The sequence below is a fragment of the Schistocerca americana genome, chromosome X (genome assembly GCF_021461395.2).
Source record: "Schistocerca americana isolate TAMUIC-IGC-003095 chromosome X, iqSchAmer2.1, whole genome shotgun sequence".
Classification (NCBI taxonomy): Eukaryota; Metazoa; Arthropoda; class Insecta; order Orthoptera; family Acrididae; genus Schistocerca; species Schistocerca americana.
The window spans coordinates 626,213,128-626,229,681 of NC_060130.1; the positions used below are offsets into that span (position 1 = coordinate 626,213,128).

The 16,554-nt window shown below is 41.7% G+C and overlaps 1 protein-coding gene across 1 annotated transcript in view; it reads right to left on the reverse strand.

Moving 5' to 3' along the window:
- The window catches only part of LOC124556445 (organic cation transporter-like protein), a 201,285-nt gene that overhangs the window by 32,777 nt on the left and 151,954 nt on the right, over positions 1-16,554 (reverse strand). The window contains exons 8-9 of the mRNA XM_047130395.1: positions 10,878-11,003; positions 472-662 (exon numbers count right to left, since the gene is read on the reverse strand). Coding sequence (XP_046986351.1) covers positions 472-662; positions 10,878-11,003 — 317 coding nt within the window. The remainder of the gene's footprint in view (positions 1-471; positions 663-10,877; positions 11,004-16,554) is intronic.

The following is a 16,554-nucleotide window of genomic DNA, read 5'->3' on the forward strand; positions in this document are numbered from 1 at the left end:
TGCAGATGTACTGATGAAAGCAATAACGCCAAAATAAGCTTATATATATAAACAAAGATCAAGCAGCATACTGTTCAATAATGCTCTGCATAATACCCTATTGTGACATAATATATGCTGCAGGTCCTATTGTAAAGAAACTTAAATGGGTGTTCTTTTCCTAGTGTTAATCACATTAAATTCCGAATGGCAGTAAGCTGAAGAACGGCTCTAAAACCGACTCAAGAATACTTGCAGAGCAGCATCTGCCAAATATGCCGCTGGTGATGCTATCAGCTAATGAAGGCGAAACGCATATGGCACAGAAAATTCGTTTTATTCAGCTGTAATTAGAGAGAGTGAAAGTGATGCTCATCAACATCAAATGAAGAATAGCTCGTGAATATTCTCATGCAGAATTATTTTACCGACTCATATCGTTCTTAGCCTTAAAGTTATTAGTTGGTGCGAGTATTGAGGGAGTGAAATTACCATCGACTTAACAAACGGAGCTATCGCAGAGCCCAGGCGGCTAAACATGGCTGCAAAGCCAAGGCCGGCATTGCGCACCACAGTGGGCAGCAGCTCTCCGGAGTAGAGGTACACCGTCGTGAACGACACTGCCATCGACGTGATCGCCACACCTGACAGGCTCAGTCTCGGCCAGTCGTACGCGTAAGATCCTGTGGATTAGATCAAAATCAAGTAAATCAAAAATCATAATCAACTTACCTCGAAGATTTACATCAACTAACAAAGTCTTTTTTTGTTATTTGCACAAGATAACCTCGATAAAATAAATTCGCGTCATTATTTTTCTGACAACGGAAGATAGGTCTTTATAGAGGTCTGCACCCAAGTTGCCTCTCTAGACAGCACTTTATTTTTTCAAATGGATAACGCTATTCGTCAGACTACCATCGTCAAATTCCAAATCTGCTAGGTAATCGGTGTAAATATGTTGCCATGAAGAAGGCAGATAAACGTGATTTTGCTAACAGAATTGTGAACTAAACTAATATCCATTAACTGCAGCAGAGACATGACTTTTAAATAAAGGTCTTATGCTCAATCTTATTCCACTCTCTGGCTCTAAATCTGTTATAACTACTACTGCTGAGATCAAAACTGTATGTGATGTAGCATCACTTAATAGGCGTCAACAGGCTGAGGTCGCGGTCGGCGTCAATAAAGCCCTCTGTATGAGGAGAAAGATAACAAGAGTAGCCTTAGCTAATTTAAGTACTGTTAAACTTCTCAATAAGGAACTTCTTTTGCATGAACTTACTGTAACTAAGGCTAATAAAGGTAACACAGCTGTGATGAATCTTGATCACAAGTATAAACTGAGAAGTTCTTCAGGACAACGAAGTTAAAGAAGCGAAAAAGGACCCTCTGCATCAGTTTCACCGCGATGCAAAGAAAAAGGTAGCGGATAGTGTGTTCTTACGCACGTTTTCTGAAAACTGTCTTGAGCAGCTAGTTCATCAGTCCACTCGCAATGGAAATATCTTATATCTTGTAGTTACAATTCTGCCGGACCTTATCGTCAGCGTCAGTAAAGAAACGAGGATTAGTGACCATTATGTCATTATAGCAACTATGGCTACTAAGTCTAGGACAGTGTTTATGTCAGAAAGGGCAAATAAGCAATTGTTAGCATCTCACTTAGTGAACTGACATCACTTAGTTCCAGTAAGATGTACGTAGAGGAATTATGGGCAAAGTTTAAGCCGATTGTAAATCGTGATCTGGAGAATTGTGTACTTAGTAGGTGGATTAACGATGGAAAAGACCCACCATGAATCACTATCGAGGTTCGGAAAATGCTGAGAAAGCAGAGAGCGTTGCACCCTCGATTTAGAAGAGAACGCACAAATGACGACAAGCAAAGATTAGTAGAGATTCGTACGTCTGTGAAAAGATCTATCGATGGAGTACACAACAACTACCAACGTCATACCTTAGCAAAAGATCTGGCAGAGAACCCGAGAAAATTCGGGTTTTATGTAAAATCGCTAAGTTGGTCTAAGGCTTCCATCCAGTCACTTGTTGACCAGTCTGGTGTGTGGCAGTTGAAGAGAGCAAGCCGAAAGCCGATGGTTTAAATTTCACGTTTAAGGAATCGCTCATGCACGAGAATCGTACAAACACACCATCGTTTGACCTTCGAACATACTCCCATATGGACCACCCAGTAATAAACATCCCTGGAGTAGAAAAATTACTGAAAGAGTTGAAAACAAATTAGTCACCAAGTCTGAATGGAATCCCAATACGCTTTTACAAAGACTACTCTACGGCATTGGCCCCTTACCTAGATTGCATTTATCACAAATCTCCCGCCCAGCGCAAAGTCCCAAGCGACTGAAAAAAGCGCAGGTGACTCTTGTATATCAGAAGGGCAAAAGAACGGACCTGCAAAATTACAGACCAATATCCCTAACATCGATTACCTGCAAATCCTTGAACACTTTCTCAGTTCGACTATACATATTATGTCCACGAATCGGCATGGTTCTAGAAAGCATCGCTCGTGTGAAACTCAGCTTTCCCTTATTCTCACATGATATACTGCAAATTATGGATCAAGGGCAACAGGCATATTCCATATTTCGAGATTTCCGGAAAGCGTTTGACACGGTGTCCCACTGCAGGCTGTTAAAGAAGGTAGGAGCATATGGAATAGCTATATAGTTATGTGAGTGACTCGAAGACTTATAAAACCCAATATGTTGTCCTCGGCGGCGAGTGTTCGTCAGAGACTAGGGTATCGTCAGGAGTGCCCAAGGGAAGTGTAACAGGACTGCTATTATTCTCTATATACATAAAAGACTTGGCAGACTGAGTGGGCAGCAATCTGCGGTTGTTTGCGGCTGATGCTGTGGTGTACGGTAAGGTGTCGAAGTTGAGTGACTGTAGAAGAATACAAGATGACTTAGACGAAATTTCTAGTTGGTGTGAGGAATGGCAGCCAGTTCTGAATGTAGAAAAATGTAAGTTAGTGCAGATGAGTAGGAGAAACAAACCTGTAATGTTCGGATACAGCATTATTAGTTCTGTGCTTGACACAATCACGTCGTTTTCATATCTGGGCATAACATTGCATAGCGACATGTAATGGAACGAGCATGTGAGGATTTTGGTAGGGAAGGCAAATGGTCGACTTCGGTTTATTGGGAGAATTCTAGGAAAGAGTGGTTCATCTGCAAAGGAAGCCGCATATAGGACGCTGGTGCGACCTATTCTTGAGCACTGTTCTAGTGTTTGGGGTCCGTATCAAGTCGGATTACAGGAAGGCATCGAAGCAATTCAGAGCCGAGCTGCTAGATTTGTTACTGCTAGGTTCGAACAACACATAAGTGTTACGAAGAAGCTTCGGGAACTCAAGTGGTAATCCCTGGAGGAAAACAAAATTGTGCAGTGGAGTATCGTGGGGTAGTTTGTTTTGTACATTTGAAGGGGAACAACGGCGCAACAGCCCATGCTGAGCGGGTGGAAATGTGTAACAACAACGCATACTTGAGTATTGCTCATCAGTGTGGGATCCGTACCAGATCGGGTTGACGGAGGAGATAGAGAAGATCCAAAGAAGAGCGGCGCGTTTCGTCACAGGGTTATTTGGTAACCGTGATAGTGTTACGGAGATGTTTAATAAACTCAAGTGGCAGACTCTGCAAGAGAGGCGCTCTGCATCGCGGTGTAGCTTGCTCGCCAGGTTTCGAGAGGGTGCGTTTTTGGATGAGGTATCGAATATATTGCTTCCCCCTACTTATACCTCCCGACGAGATCACGAATGTAAAATTAGAGAGATTAGAGCGCGCACGGAGGCTTTCAGACAGTCGTTCTTCCCGCGTACCATACACGACTGGAACAGGAAATGGAGGTAATGACAGTGGCACGTAAAGTGCCCTCCGCCACACACCGTTGGGTGGCTTGCGGAGTATAAATGTAGATGTAGATGTAGAAGAGGTTAGCTGTAAACGCTCCCCAAGTGGGCAAACAATTCTGGATGAGGAAGAACATAGTATCAGATCATCTCTTTACGATGAACTGGGGATTCCGCATTAGTGGAGACCCTGGTACTCGCATACCGGCGTATCGCAATCGAAGCGATAGTGGAAAATGCGAAAATCAATCATGGAACAGTTTCTAACATCTTGGACGACTTTTTGTACCTGACGGAAGTCACCAACCCCTGAGTTCCGCGACTGCCCGCACCCATTCAAAAAGCCCGCCGAACCGAGCAAGCAGCAGAAAGTTGCAGCTGTGTCGATCGAACCCAGATGACGTCTTCAGCAGCCTAAACACCAAGGACAAGTGCTGGGTGTATCATTGTGCCCCGAGTCAAAGGAGCAAAGGAGGCAGTGGAAACAACAGGAGGGGCTATTCATTGGTAGCAAGTGAAGTGGCACTTCACCAATAATTTTATCTTGCCGCACTTAAAAAAGTTTGTCCCGGTTTTTACTCCAAACATATTTCCCTGTTTAGTACTGCACGGAACTCTCTTGTACCAGCATGCGGGCGATTCAGACTAAGTGAATTAAAGTAGGCCTCCTCTTTTTCGCAGCTCAACCTCAAGGGCGGGGCCACTGGCCGAGCGTAGCTGTACGGTTGCTATAGCTGTTTGCGATACTGTTTGAGTTTGTTTGTGGAGGAAGTATCCGGTGAGGTAGATGGAGATTTTATCCCCGGCTGCTTCCAGTTCCAGGCGGCAGACCGTTAAAGCACTGGTTGTTGTGTGTATGGAGCATGCTTCTATCTGTAATGCGTTTAGTGTTCTGTCATTAAAATATGAATCTTGCTTATGATATAATGTGTATTTCATTAAAAACGCCATTTTCACGTTGTTTCGAGAATCATATTAAAAAATTTTGGATCACGTTTTGATGGAAATGGTGAGAGATTTCGTAACTGCGAAAAAATTTAGGTAGTTTGCCTTGCCAATACCAGAAAATATGAGGAACATAACATATGTCTCACTTCTAGTGTACTTGAAAACTTACAAACTTTAATTGAATCCGTATTCTCAAACGGACAATGCCTAAGAAACGAACTCTCTGTTTTGTATGCTGATGAAACGTACAGAAAGATTTCCATCCGAAAGGTGTTAGAAATGCTTAATAAGAATAAGGACATTTTTACGGATACTTATAAACTGTTCTCCCTGATTCTGACCATCTCTTCTACTACGGTACAGCATCTGTGGAAAGAAAGCTTTTCTTGCCTGAAGCGTATAAAAATATGCCTGAGGAACGCAATTTCGAAAGAGAGACTTTCTTCCTTAGCGATTACTTCAGTTCAGAAAGAACTTCTAGCGCAGTTAATAAAAGCACAGCCATTCTATGAACACATCACCGACAAGTTTGTAGCTTAGAAGGACCGAAGGATTGATTTGGGTCGGCCGTAGTGGCCGAGCGGTTCTAGGCGCTTCAATCCGGAACGGCGCTGCTGCTACGGTCGCAGGTTCGAATCCTGCCTTGGGCATGAATGTGTGCGCTGTCTTAGTCAGGTTTAAGTAGTTCTAAGTCTAGGGGACTGATGGCCTCAGATGTTAAGTCCCATTGTGCTCAGAGCCATTTGAACCATTTTTTTGCTCAGAGCCATTTGAACCATTTGATCCGTGCCCGATGGAGGTAGTCCCACGGATCCGCGATTGGATTTAAATCCTGGGCGTTTGGTAGCCATGGGAACACAGTAAAATCATTCTCGTACTATTCGAACCATGTGCGTAAACTATGAGCTGTGTAACATATTGCATTGTCCTGCTGGTAGATGCCATCGTGCCGAGAAAAACAAGCTGCATATAGGTATGGACACGGTCCCCAATGATAGATGCATACTTATGTTGGTTCACTGCGCGCTTCAGAATAACGAAATCACCCAAGGAAGATCATAACGCAGCTTCCTCTGTCCTGGCCCTTCTGACGATTGTTGCAGGGTGTTTGCATTCAGTCCGATGGAACATAAAACGTAATTCATCTTAAAAGGCCACCTGTCGCCACTCAGTGAACGTCCAGTTACCATACTGGCGTCCAAACTCCAGCCTTCGTCGCCGATGAAGAGCAGTCAGCATGGATGCATCAATAGGCGCATGTTGCGGAGGCCAGAGCACAAAAATGTTCGCTGAGCTTTCGTTGAGGAGACACTGCTGGTAGCCCCTTGCTTCATCTGGGCGAAGAATTTCTCAACAGTTAGTTTCAGTCTATTCGCCCATATGCATCTCCGTAGCCGCCATTCATCCCCGTCACCTATATCCTATGGTACACCGAGTTGCCGCCGGTTTTGGATAGCGTCTATTTGCCATCCACGGCATACCTTAACCACGGCGGCACATGAATAGTTTACAAACTTAATCGTTTCGGAAATGCTTCCACCCTTGGCCTGAGAACCAATGATGATGCCCTATAGTCGTCAGATAAATTGCTCTGTTTCCGCATTACGACAACAACTGCACTGTTTTCCGCGTCCCCCCGACATGCTTTATATACCCTCCACTGCTACTGCTGCCACCTGCCGTCTGTGAATGATTATTCCACGTTGACATCGAAGATAGGCAGTGGTCACATTAACGTAACGATGTGTATATTCCACTGAAAGGCGAATATGTGGAGAAGGACTAACAACAGCACCAAGTTTCATGGTCGCAGCTTAGTTTTTCAAGATGTTAAAACTGTATGACTACCCCTCACATAGATAACTGAAATCCAGTGAAATAAGTAATATGTGAGATATGTTATTAACAAAAACTATACTGGAAAGTGGTCTCTGAATGAAACCGGTCGTACAAATAAAAATAACTTATTCGATAGATTCACATGTTACAATATGTCATTTCTATGAAATAACTGCACCTCACAGAAATGAATATTTCGCTTCTTTCACGCCTTTTTATTTTAATACAACTAGTGCGCTGGTGTTCAACAAAGTCACGACAATTCCCCAGCACATTCTGCACAAGACACAGTCACACAACCTACTCCTTCGGGCTATTGGTTTTTGTTCTTACTCCTTGTATTCTCATGAGCTGATGCTAGAAGAATCTGTTCAGAGACTTGCATTGTCCATTGTATGCACCATCTATTGGGAAAAAGCCCACATATTCGGTTCAATACCTAGGAAATTTTTATTAATGCGGCGGCTATATAATGTCTATCCTTCAACTTGATCTTCAGGTATTCGATGGAGAACTATACAATAAACACACGCAATTACATCGTTAGCTGAGCTCTAAAATAAGACAGAGTTGCACATCACCTGCCTGCTGTCGTATCAGATAGAAACTGAACCCAACTGGTCATTCTGTAGATACAGTTCCTGAAATTTCCAATGGAAAACTCATGCGCTGATCCAAAAAGACTTCTCCATAAATCGATGTTACTCATTATATTGTCTCCACTGGTACCACCCGTCAAACCACCTCCAAGAAATAAACTCATTTGTCCTGTCTCGACCCGACAGAAAATACCTTAAACGATCAACCTTGCCGTTCTGGGGTGGCTTCCGGCCTTCAGCGATATGGACAGCAGTTAATTACGTGCAAACAACACCGGAGATGTATCTCTGGAGAGGCCAGAATAACATACGGATCCTGAAGAGAGGCAGTAGTCTTTTCATTAGTTGCAGGGGTAACAGTCTGGATGAATGACTGACCTGGCCTCGAACCAATAGCCAAGATACCCTTGTATGTTAGTACTACAAACGGCTGAAAGCAAGGGGAAACTACTGGAGTTATATTTCCCGAGTACATACGGCTCTACTGTATAGCTTAATGTGATAGCATCCTCTTGGACAAAAAATTTCTGAGGTAAAACAGGCGAAGGGGGCATTACTAAGGAAGCTGCAGTCATCAGAAAAAACTAATCTGACGTTCTACTGGATGAGGGTGGAACGTTATATTCCTTAATCGGGTACGTAGGTTAGAGAAATTAAAAAAAATTTGCGGTTAAGCTGTAGTTAGATTTAGTGGGAATTAGTGAAGTGCAGTGGCATGAACAACAGGACATCTAATCAGGTAAGTACGGGGTTATCAATACAGAATCAAATGCGGGTAATGTAGGTGTAGATCCGATAATGAATAATTAAGTAGGATTGCTGACGAACTAAGGTAAACAGTGGGGAGAACGTTTTATCATAGCCAAGACATACGCAAAATCAAGTCCCATGTGAAATAGTATAAGTTTCTATGCCTGCTACTCTGCAGATGATGAAGAGATTGAAATAATGTATGATGATATAAAAGAAATCATTCAGATAGTAAAGGGAGACGGAAGTTCATGATGGCGGACCACAACTCGACAACAGAAAGAGAGGGAGAAGGAGAAGGAAAAATAGCAGGCGAACGTGAACTGGGAAGGGGGGGGGGGGGGAGGATTAAGCAGAAGAAACTCGGTAAAATTTTGAGCAGAGGATAATTTAATCATCGCAAGCACTAGTTTTAGGAATCATGAAAGAAAGCCGTATATGTATAAGAGACCTGGGGACATTGGAAGGTTCCAGGACGCTTGTAAAATGGTAAGGCAGAGATTTCGAAACCAGATATTAAACTGTAGACAATTCCAGGGGCAGAGTGTTCCGAGAAACTGCTGCAGAAAGGTAGGATTTGGGACGTGGATAAGCTGAAAGAACCAGAAATTGTTGAGAACGTTAAAGGGAGCAGTAGGCAAATGTTGACTGAGAAAAGGGAAAATAAAACAACTGAAGACGAATTTGCATCTTTCAGAGACTGAACAGTGAAGACACCAGAGGATCAATTAGGCTAAAAGATGAAACTCAGTAGCGATCTTTGGATAATACACGAGGTATTAAATTCAACTGATGAAGGGAGAAGTTATTACAATCCAGCTGTCATTCTCACTTTTATGTGACTGACAGAATGTACAAACAGGCTAAGCAAGAATGGATAGCAGAGAAATTCAAAGTTGTTGAAGCATACGTGACTATCGAAATGATAGATGCCACCTGTAGGAAGAATGAAGACACCTTTAGAGAACACAGAAGCAGCTGTGCGAATATCAATAGGTCAGATGGCAAGCTAGTACGAAGTAAAAATTGAAGGCTGAAAGGCTGAGATAGTATATAGATGGGTTATGCAAAGGGAACTAAATTGATGGCAATATTAGGAGGAGGAAATAGATAAAGGGGAGACGGTAGTTATCACGGTGCATGAAGAATTTGGTAGAGCACTGAAAGAAAGTCGAAACAAGGCATCTGAAGTTAACGACATTCCCTCAGAATCATGACAAAACTATTCCACATGGTATGCAACATACATCATGATAAGCGAAATACCGTCAAACTTCAAGATGAATGTAATAACTGCAGTTTCAAAGTAGGCAGGTGTTGAGAGGTGCGAGTATTACAGGACCATCAAAGTTCCAAAATACCGACACGAAAGCTGACTCCATATAACCGACTAGGACGTGCACAACACTTCGCTCCGATGACTCACATCAGCGGTGGAGGCTCACATGACCACATGGTACCAGTCCTACACCATCTGTTCGTTCCAAATCATCCAGTGCACTCTTTCAAGGGGGTTACTTATATTTTGGTTCAAATGGCTCTGAGCACTATGGGACTTAACATCTATGGTCATCAGTCCCCTAGAACTTAGAACTACTTAAACCTAACTAACCTAAGGACATCACACAACACCCAGCCATCACGAGGCAGAGAAAATCCCTGACCCCGCCGGGAATCGAACCCGGTAACCCGAGCGTGGGAAGCGAGAACGCTACCGCACGACCACGAGATGCGGGCTGGTTACTTATATTTTGTCCGGTGAGTTTATGAACTCTTACTGATATACTATGTTGCATCATCACTTTTGGATCCCAAGCTTCTCTGTCCAATGCCCCCCCCCCCCCTATCCGTCAACCCTCACAGCTACGACCAGAAACGTCAACAGACTAATTTGACCAAGAGGAACGCAATGAATTGAACTAAGAGCCAGAAATCTAAATCTGCAGGTTTGTTGTATCAAACCCTACATCTGCATAGACGAAGTAACATACACCCCCCAGTGCTGAAATGACCACACGGAATAGATAGTGCGCAAACTTACCTTTCGATACAAGCAAATAGCAAATTTTTTTCAGAAGTGAGCAAGTAACAGTGCTAAAGCGAATGTGGCATCTGTGGTACTGCAACAGAGTAGCATCGGGTTTATACGCTGTTGAAAACTAGACAGTTGCTATTCAGAGCCTTTCTTCCACTACTGACCGACTTTCCCTTAATGGACACCCCTCTCCCGTAGTTTCCTTTTATCACATAAAAGCACACTTGGAAGGCTGTTTCCCGAACAGAATGTAATCTATGTGCATCATTTAATGTAGGACATAAACCTGAATACAATGGCAGTCACAAGCTCTATGTTGCAAATTTATTGCAGATCTTCAGTTCTATAAATGCTGGAAACTAGAAGCGTTATTTCCTAGTAACTGTTCGAAATCATAATTTCCAGTCTCGAAATATCACACCATTTTGTTAACAGAAGTTAAGAAAGAGTTAATTTAAATTTACATACTCGAATATCAAGAATGGGAAATAAATACAGACGTAAGTAACAATGTGAGGTCAGTCATATAGACAAAAAAAATTAATTTTGGTGCTTCGATTGTTTAGTCGTATTGACACGTCCACTGAATAAGGTAGTGTAACAAATGACAACCATCAAAAATGAATAATGAATCACTACAAGATTTTTCAACATTATGTCATATCTAATAATTTTGTTAGATTTAGTAACAATTTCTTCACAGAGAATCAATAAATTTTACTAGTTATTACAGCTTTGTTGAGATTTAATGTTTCGTGCTTCTTTCCAAATATAAAGAGGCAATCAAATTTTTTAACTGGAGGCTTATGAAACGTACAATTCACAGTGTGATTCATACCTTTTGGAAAAGCTGTGATAAGGAGACAACACATAATTAAAATGATCTGCCCAATCATAACACTGCGTTTTCGTCCCAGGCGAATAACAAACAGGCATAGTATTGTTCCTGGAATTCCAACAACCCCTAAAAAGAAAACAAAGAACAATAATTATTACAACATACTTGTTATACTGAAGTTGCACAAAAGCTTAAAAATGTAAATTTTATTTTAATCAACACTATCTTGCAAACTGAAAAATTTCATTGTAAGAATTGTTCTCACCTAGAAAGTAAGGCTCACTTTCTGTTTTACTATAACATACGTGAACTACAAATGAGAAAGCGAAAATATAGTCATTTTTGCTACAAATGATTCAAAATACAGTCGTTGAAACATCATCGAGACATTCACAGAGAATATAGATTGTGTATATTCGAAATTTAGGAAAAAATAATTAGCTGTTGCTGGCTAAAGAGAAGCTGTTAATTTTGATGTTCCAGTGATGCACGGAAAAACAAATGCTTTGTGGCTTTCCAACACAGAAAGTGTTGTAATAAGTTTTGTTTCACAGTTGTCCTGATCTGTTAATTTCACACCGTTAAACAGATATAGGTCTTTCTCAAATCTGGTTATCAGCCAGAGAAAGTGTATGCTCGATGTCGATGAAGTCTGGAATACACGGTTTTCTATCTAAGATAAAGAAAAAGAAGCATACTAAATTTAAAAAAAAATCTTAATAGTAGAGACAATAGGTAACGCTATAAATAAGCAGTACTGTCTGTTATGAGATCTTATGCTTCACATAATTAGCCCCAAAACCATATATTACAGTTATTTGTTTTATTCCTGAAATTACGTTGTATAACTCGCTATTAATTACGTGCTATATGTACATCCTAAAAAGGAAATTTGGAACAGGGTTGCTGACATGCGCTAGAAAAATAGAACTGAGCGTTTGTGATGTGCTAATAGGTTTTGAGGGTGTCAACTGAGAGATCACATTATTTACACATTAAAACTGGGTATTGTTAGGGTTCAGACACTTTTGTTATACATTTTAATAGTTTTTCTCCGTTAATAGCTATTTTTGGGAAAACTGTTGTTTGCTTGTATTTGTGAACATATTTTAATGTCTTGATATGCTTCATAAAATGAAAGTGTCTTTTTTTCAGTCATTATTAACATCATGCAAATTTCAGGTACCGTAGTCAACTAATTTATTGCAAAACTATCCATTTTGTGTAAATTCTTAACTTTCAAAGTTAATTACTAAATATCACACAAACTCAAAATCACTGGTCTTCTTGTAAAACGCTTGCAAGTGAATGAAAATGAATAACATAAAACATTTAATTGTATCACCGAGTACCACACGTGATGTGGCGCAGGCTTTGCGAGAAGTAGAGCAGTTGAGAGTTGAGTTGAACAGAGACCAACAGTTGAGAGTTCCAATCCGTTCTGAGACGAAATGTATGGAAGTTTTTCAGTGGGAACACTACGAACTGTTAAGTAAGATCAAATGAATAAACAACTTGTATTACTCATGGCGCTGTTTTTGAAGTGTAATCCTTATTTAAATTACAATCTTATGATTTACAATATCAGTTTTGTAGTAGTTAAAAAATCTGCCTAGAGATCTGAAGCTGCAGCTTGACGTAACGTTACCAACATCTTGAACAATAATTACATAAAGTAATGTTTTTCGGGCAACGAAGAGAAAATAATGAAATAGCTTTGTAGTTCATTTCTCAGTGAGTCTTCTAAGACGATTTGTTAATCACACTTAACTCGCAAAACAAGCAACTGATGCACTCAAATAACAGTCAGTATAAAACAGCTTTGGGTAACCCCATATCCCAAATAATTTTCTTACTGACATTGGATGGAGGGGAAGCAAAGAAGAGAGGTATTAAAGTCTGTAGTACGTTTATTAAACACGCTAATTAATCTTTAATCCTACAGAAGAAATTTTGCCGTTTTACTGTTGCTTGTTCTGAACAAAACCACAACGACAATACGATTCAGTTTTGTCTTGCTCTATCTGACGATGGAAATTTGACAAGATAATGAATTGTTTCTTACTACAGGCCGTCCATTTCTTCCCATTTATCGCGATTTAGGTACAGTAACGAAAAAAATTATGAATATGAAGTCATAATCAGATAACAATATGCAGAATTTTAAGTGACAGAATTCGAACGCCAACACTTTTGGATTCTGTTAACTGGTGGGAAGGATATTACAGAAATAGTTATATAGCCGCGCAATGACTAGACAGAGTCGTTACTGTCAAACAGAATATTAAATTTTCGCCTGATAAGTACACATAGTACAAGTATTGTGATATGGCGTGGACAATTTCGAGTTAAGTAAGTTCTAATATACAACTTTCATATTACTTTCAGATACTTGATTTGTCAACAATGGTACAGTAATACGATGGGTGATTGTCATATTATGGTTTAGAACTCCACTACTGGCCATTAAAATTGCTACACCACGAAGATGACGTGCTATAGACGCGAAATTTAACCGACAGGAGGAAAATGCTGTGACGATTAGCTTTTCAGAGCATTCACACCAGGTTGGCGCCGGTGGCGACACCTACAACGTGCTGACATGAGGAAAGTTTCCAACAGATTTCTCATACACAAACAGCAGTTGATCGGCGTTGCCTGGTGAAACGTTGTTGTGATGCCTCGTGTAAGGAGGAGAAATGCGTACCATCACGTTTCCGACTTTGATAAAGGTCGGATTGTAGCCAATCGCGATTGCGGTTTATCGTATCGCGATATTGCTGCTCGTGTTTGTCGACATCCAATGATTGTTAGCAGAATATGGAATCGGTGGGTTCAGGAGGGTAATACGGAACGCCGTGCTGCATCCCAATGGCCTCGTATCACTAGCAGTCGAGATGACAGGCATCTTATCCGCATCGCTGTAACGGATCGTGCAGCCACGTCTCGATCCCTGAGTCAACAGATGGGGACGTTTGCAAGACAACAACCATCTGCACGAACAGTTCGACGACGTTTGCAGCAGCATGGACTATCAACTCGGAGACCTTGGCTGCGGTTACACTTGACGCTGCATCACAGACAGGAGCGCCTGCGATGGTGTACTCAACGACGAACCTGGGTGCGCGAATGGCAAAACGTTATTTTTTCGGATGAATCCAGGTTCTGTTTACAGCATCATGATGGTCGCATCCGTGTTTGGCGACATCGCGGTGAACGCACATTGGAAGCGTGTATTCGTCATCGCCATACTGGCGTATCACCCGGCGTGATGGTATAGGGTGCCATTGGTTACACGTCTCGGTCACCTCTTGTTCGCACTGGCGGAACTTTGAACAGTGGACGTTACATTTCAGACGTGTTACGACCCGTGGCTCTACCCTTCATTCGATGCCTGCGAAACCCTACATTTCAGCAGGACAATGCACGACCGCATGTTGCAGGTCCTGTACGGGCCTTTCTGGATACAGAAAATTTTCGACTGCTGCCCTGGTCAGCACATTCTCCATATCTTTCACCAATTGAAAACGTCTGGTCAATGGTGGCCGAGCAACTGACTCGTCACAATACTCCAGTCACTACTCTTGATGAACTGTGGTATCGTGTTGAAGCTGAATGGGCAGCTGTGCCTGTACACGCCATCCAAGCTCTGTTTGACTCAATGCCCAGGCGTATCAAGACCGTTATTACCGCCAGAGGTGGTTGTTCTGGGTACTGATTTCTCAGGATCTATGCACCCAAACTGCGTGAAAATGTAATCACATGTCAGTTCTAGTATAATATATTTGTCCAATGAATTCCCGTTTATCATCTGCATTTCTTCTTGGTGTAGCAATTTTAATGGCCAGTAGTGTAGTTTTTAAGCAAATATGATTGTTTCTGTTACCACTGCGAGAAAATTTTGCAATTGTGAAACCATGCACGTCACACTACACAATACGTGCTGTCATCACTGCGTATGCTCATTCACTGAAACTGTTTGCAGGATCCGTACGTCTGTGTCTCAACGGAATTAATTCTCCTACAGAAAATTTTCCCTCATTGCTAAACAATAGTTCCATACTTTGCTTTCCAGATTTGAATAACTTTAACAAGTTCTGGGATAAAAAATTTAAATATATGTTTCTTTCATATCAGTTACACAGTAAGGATTTAATAACCTATGGAACCCTTATATTCTGAACATTTCATATGTCCACTCAATAACAGAGTACTTTACTACAGAGCTTGATGCTCTTGCCAGTAGTAATGTGCGGCGGGGAGGGGGAGGAGCAGACGTGGAGATCAAACGGAAGTTCGGATCCCCCGATCAGCCCATCAGTTCAGTCAGCCTGGTTACTGCCAGGAAAGAAGGAAGATCAGGGTTTAACGTCCCGTTGATATCTAGGTCATTCGAGACGCTGAACAAACTCGGGTCACGTATTGCCAAGGTTATTTCGACTACGCTTCAGAATTTTCTCTGGAAGCTCTTACACATCTTCCATACAGTCCGATCTCTCCCCATGCGATTTCCATATTTTTTGGAGCCCTGAAGAAAGACATTCGTGGCTGTCGATTTGCTTCGGACGAAGAGGTGCACTCCTGGGTACAGTCGTGCATACGTAAACAACGGCAAACATTTTACCATTGAAGCATTGACGATCTTCTCTCACAATGGAATAAATGTATTAACAGTTAGGCAATACTTTTGAAATAATAAACAGTTTACTTACTTTTTTCCCATCTGTCTCGTTTTCATTTGACAGCCTCTTATAGTTACTGAAAGGTCCAAAGAGAATTTGATTCTCTTGTCGAATATGCACGCAAATCAAACAATTATGGATGGTGGAGACATTAATTCAGCCACTATATCTCGACGAAAATATATGTTTAAAGTCGGTGGTAGGCATGAAGCATCGTCCAAAATTGTACTAAATGTTTTCTACGATAATTATTTTGAGAAACTAATTCAGGAGCCCACTCGAAGTGTAAATGGATGCAGTAACATACTAGACCTCTTACAACAAACAAACATGAGCAAGTAGACAATTTCATGAGGAATGTAGTGACACGGTCGGCCCCTGTGGCCGAGAGGTTCTAGGCGCTTCAGTCCGGAACCGCGCTCCTGCTACGGTAGCAGGTTCGAATCCTGCCTCGGGCATGGATATGTGTGATGTCCTTAGGTTAGTTAGGTTTAAGTAGTTCTAAATCTAGGAGGCTCATGACCTCAGATGTTAAGTCCCATAGTGCTTAGAGCCATTTGAACCATTTGTTGTAGCGACACGCAATACTGTGGCATCCAAATCCACGAAATATAGACGCAAAGTGTATATGTTAAATAAAATCAGCAGATAAAAATTCGCTTGACAAATTCCTAAGAGACAATCTCCATTATTTCCATACTAACTACACTACTGTTTGGGAAAATCGCAACACCCAGAAGCAGTGGTCTGGATCACCACAAAATCGCAGGAGGTGTAGAACGATGGTATCAGAATAAGCGATTAATTTGCAGAGAGATGGCGTGCACATAATCCCAGCACTGAACTTTTTGTGTGACCGAACAGGTCAGTGTAGCGCCACACTCAGTCGGTGCAGAGCCGTCAAACCAAGTGCAATTGTGGAAGAAAGTGCCGGTAAGCCACGTCGACGTCAAAGGGCGCAATATCTGCATTTGAGCGAGTATCAACGGGCCAAA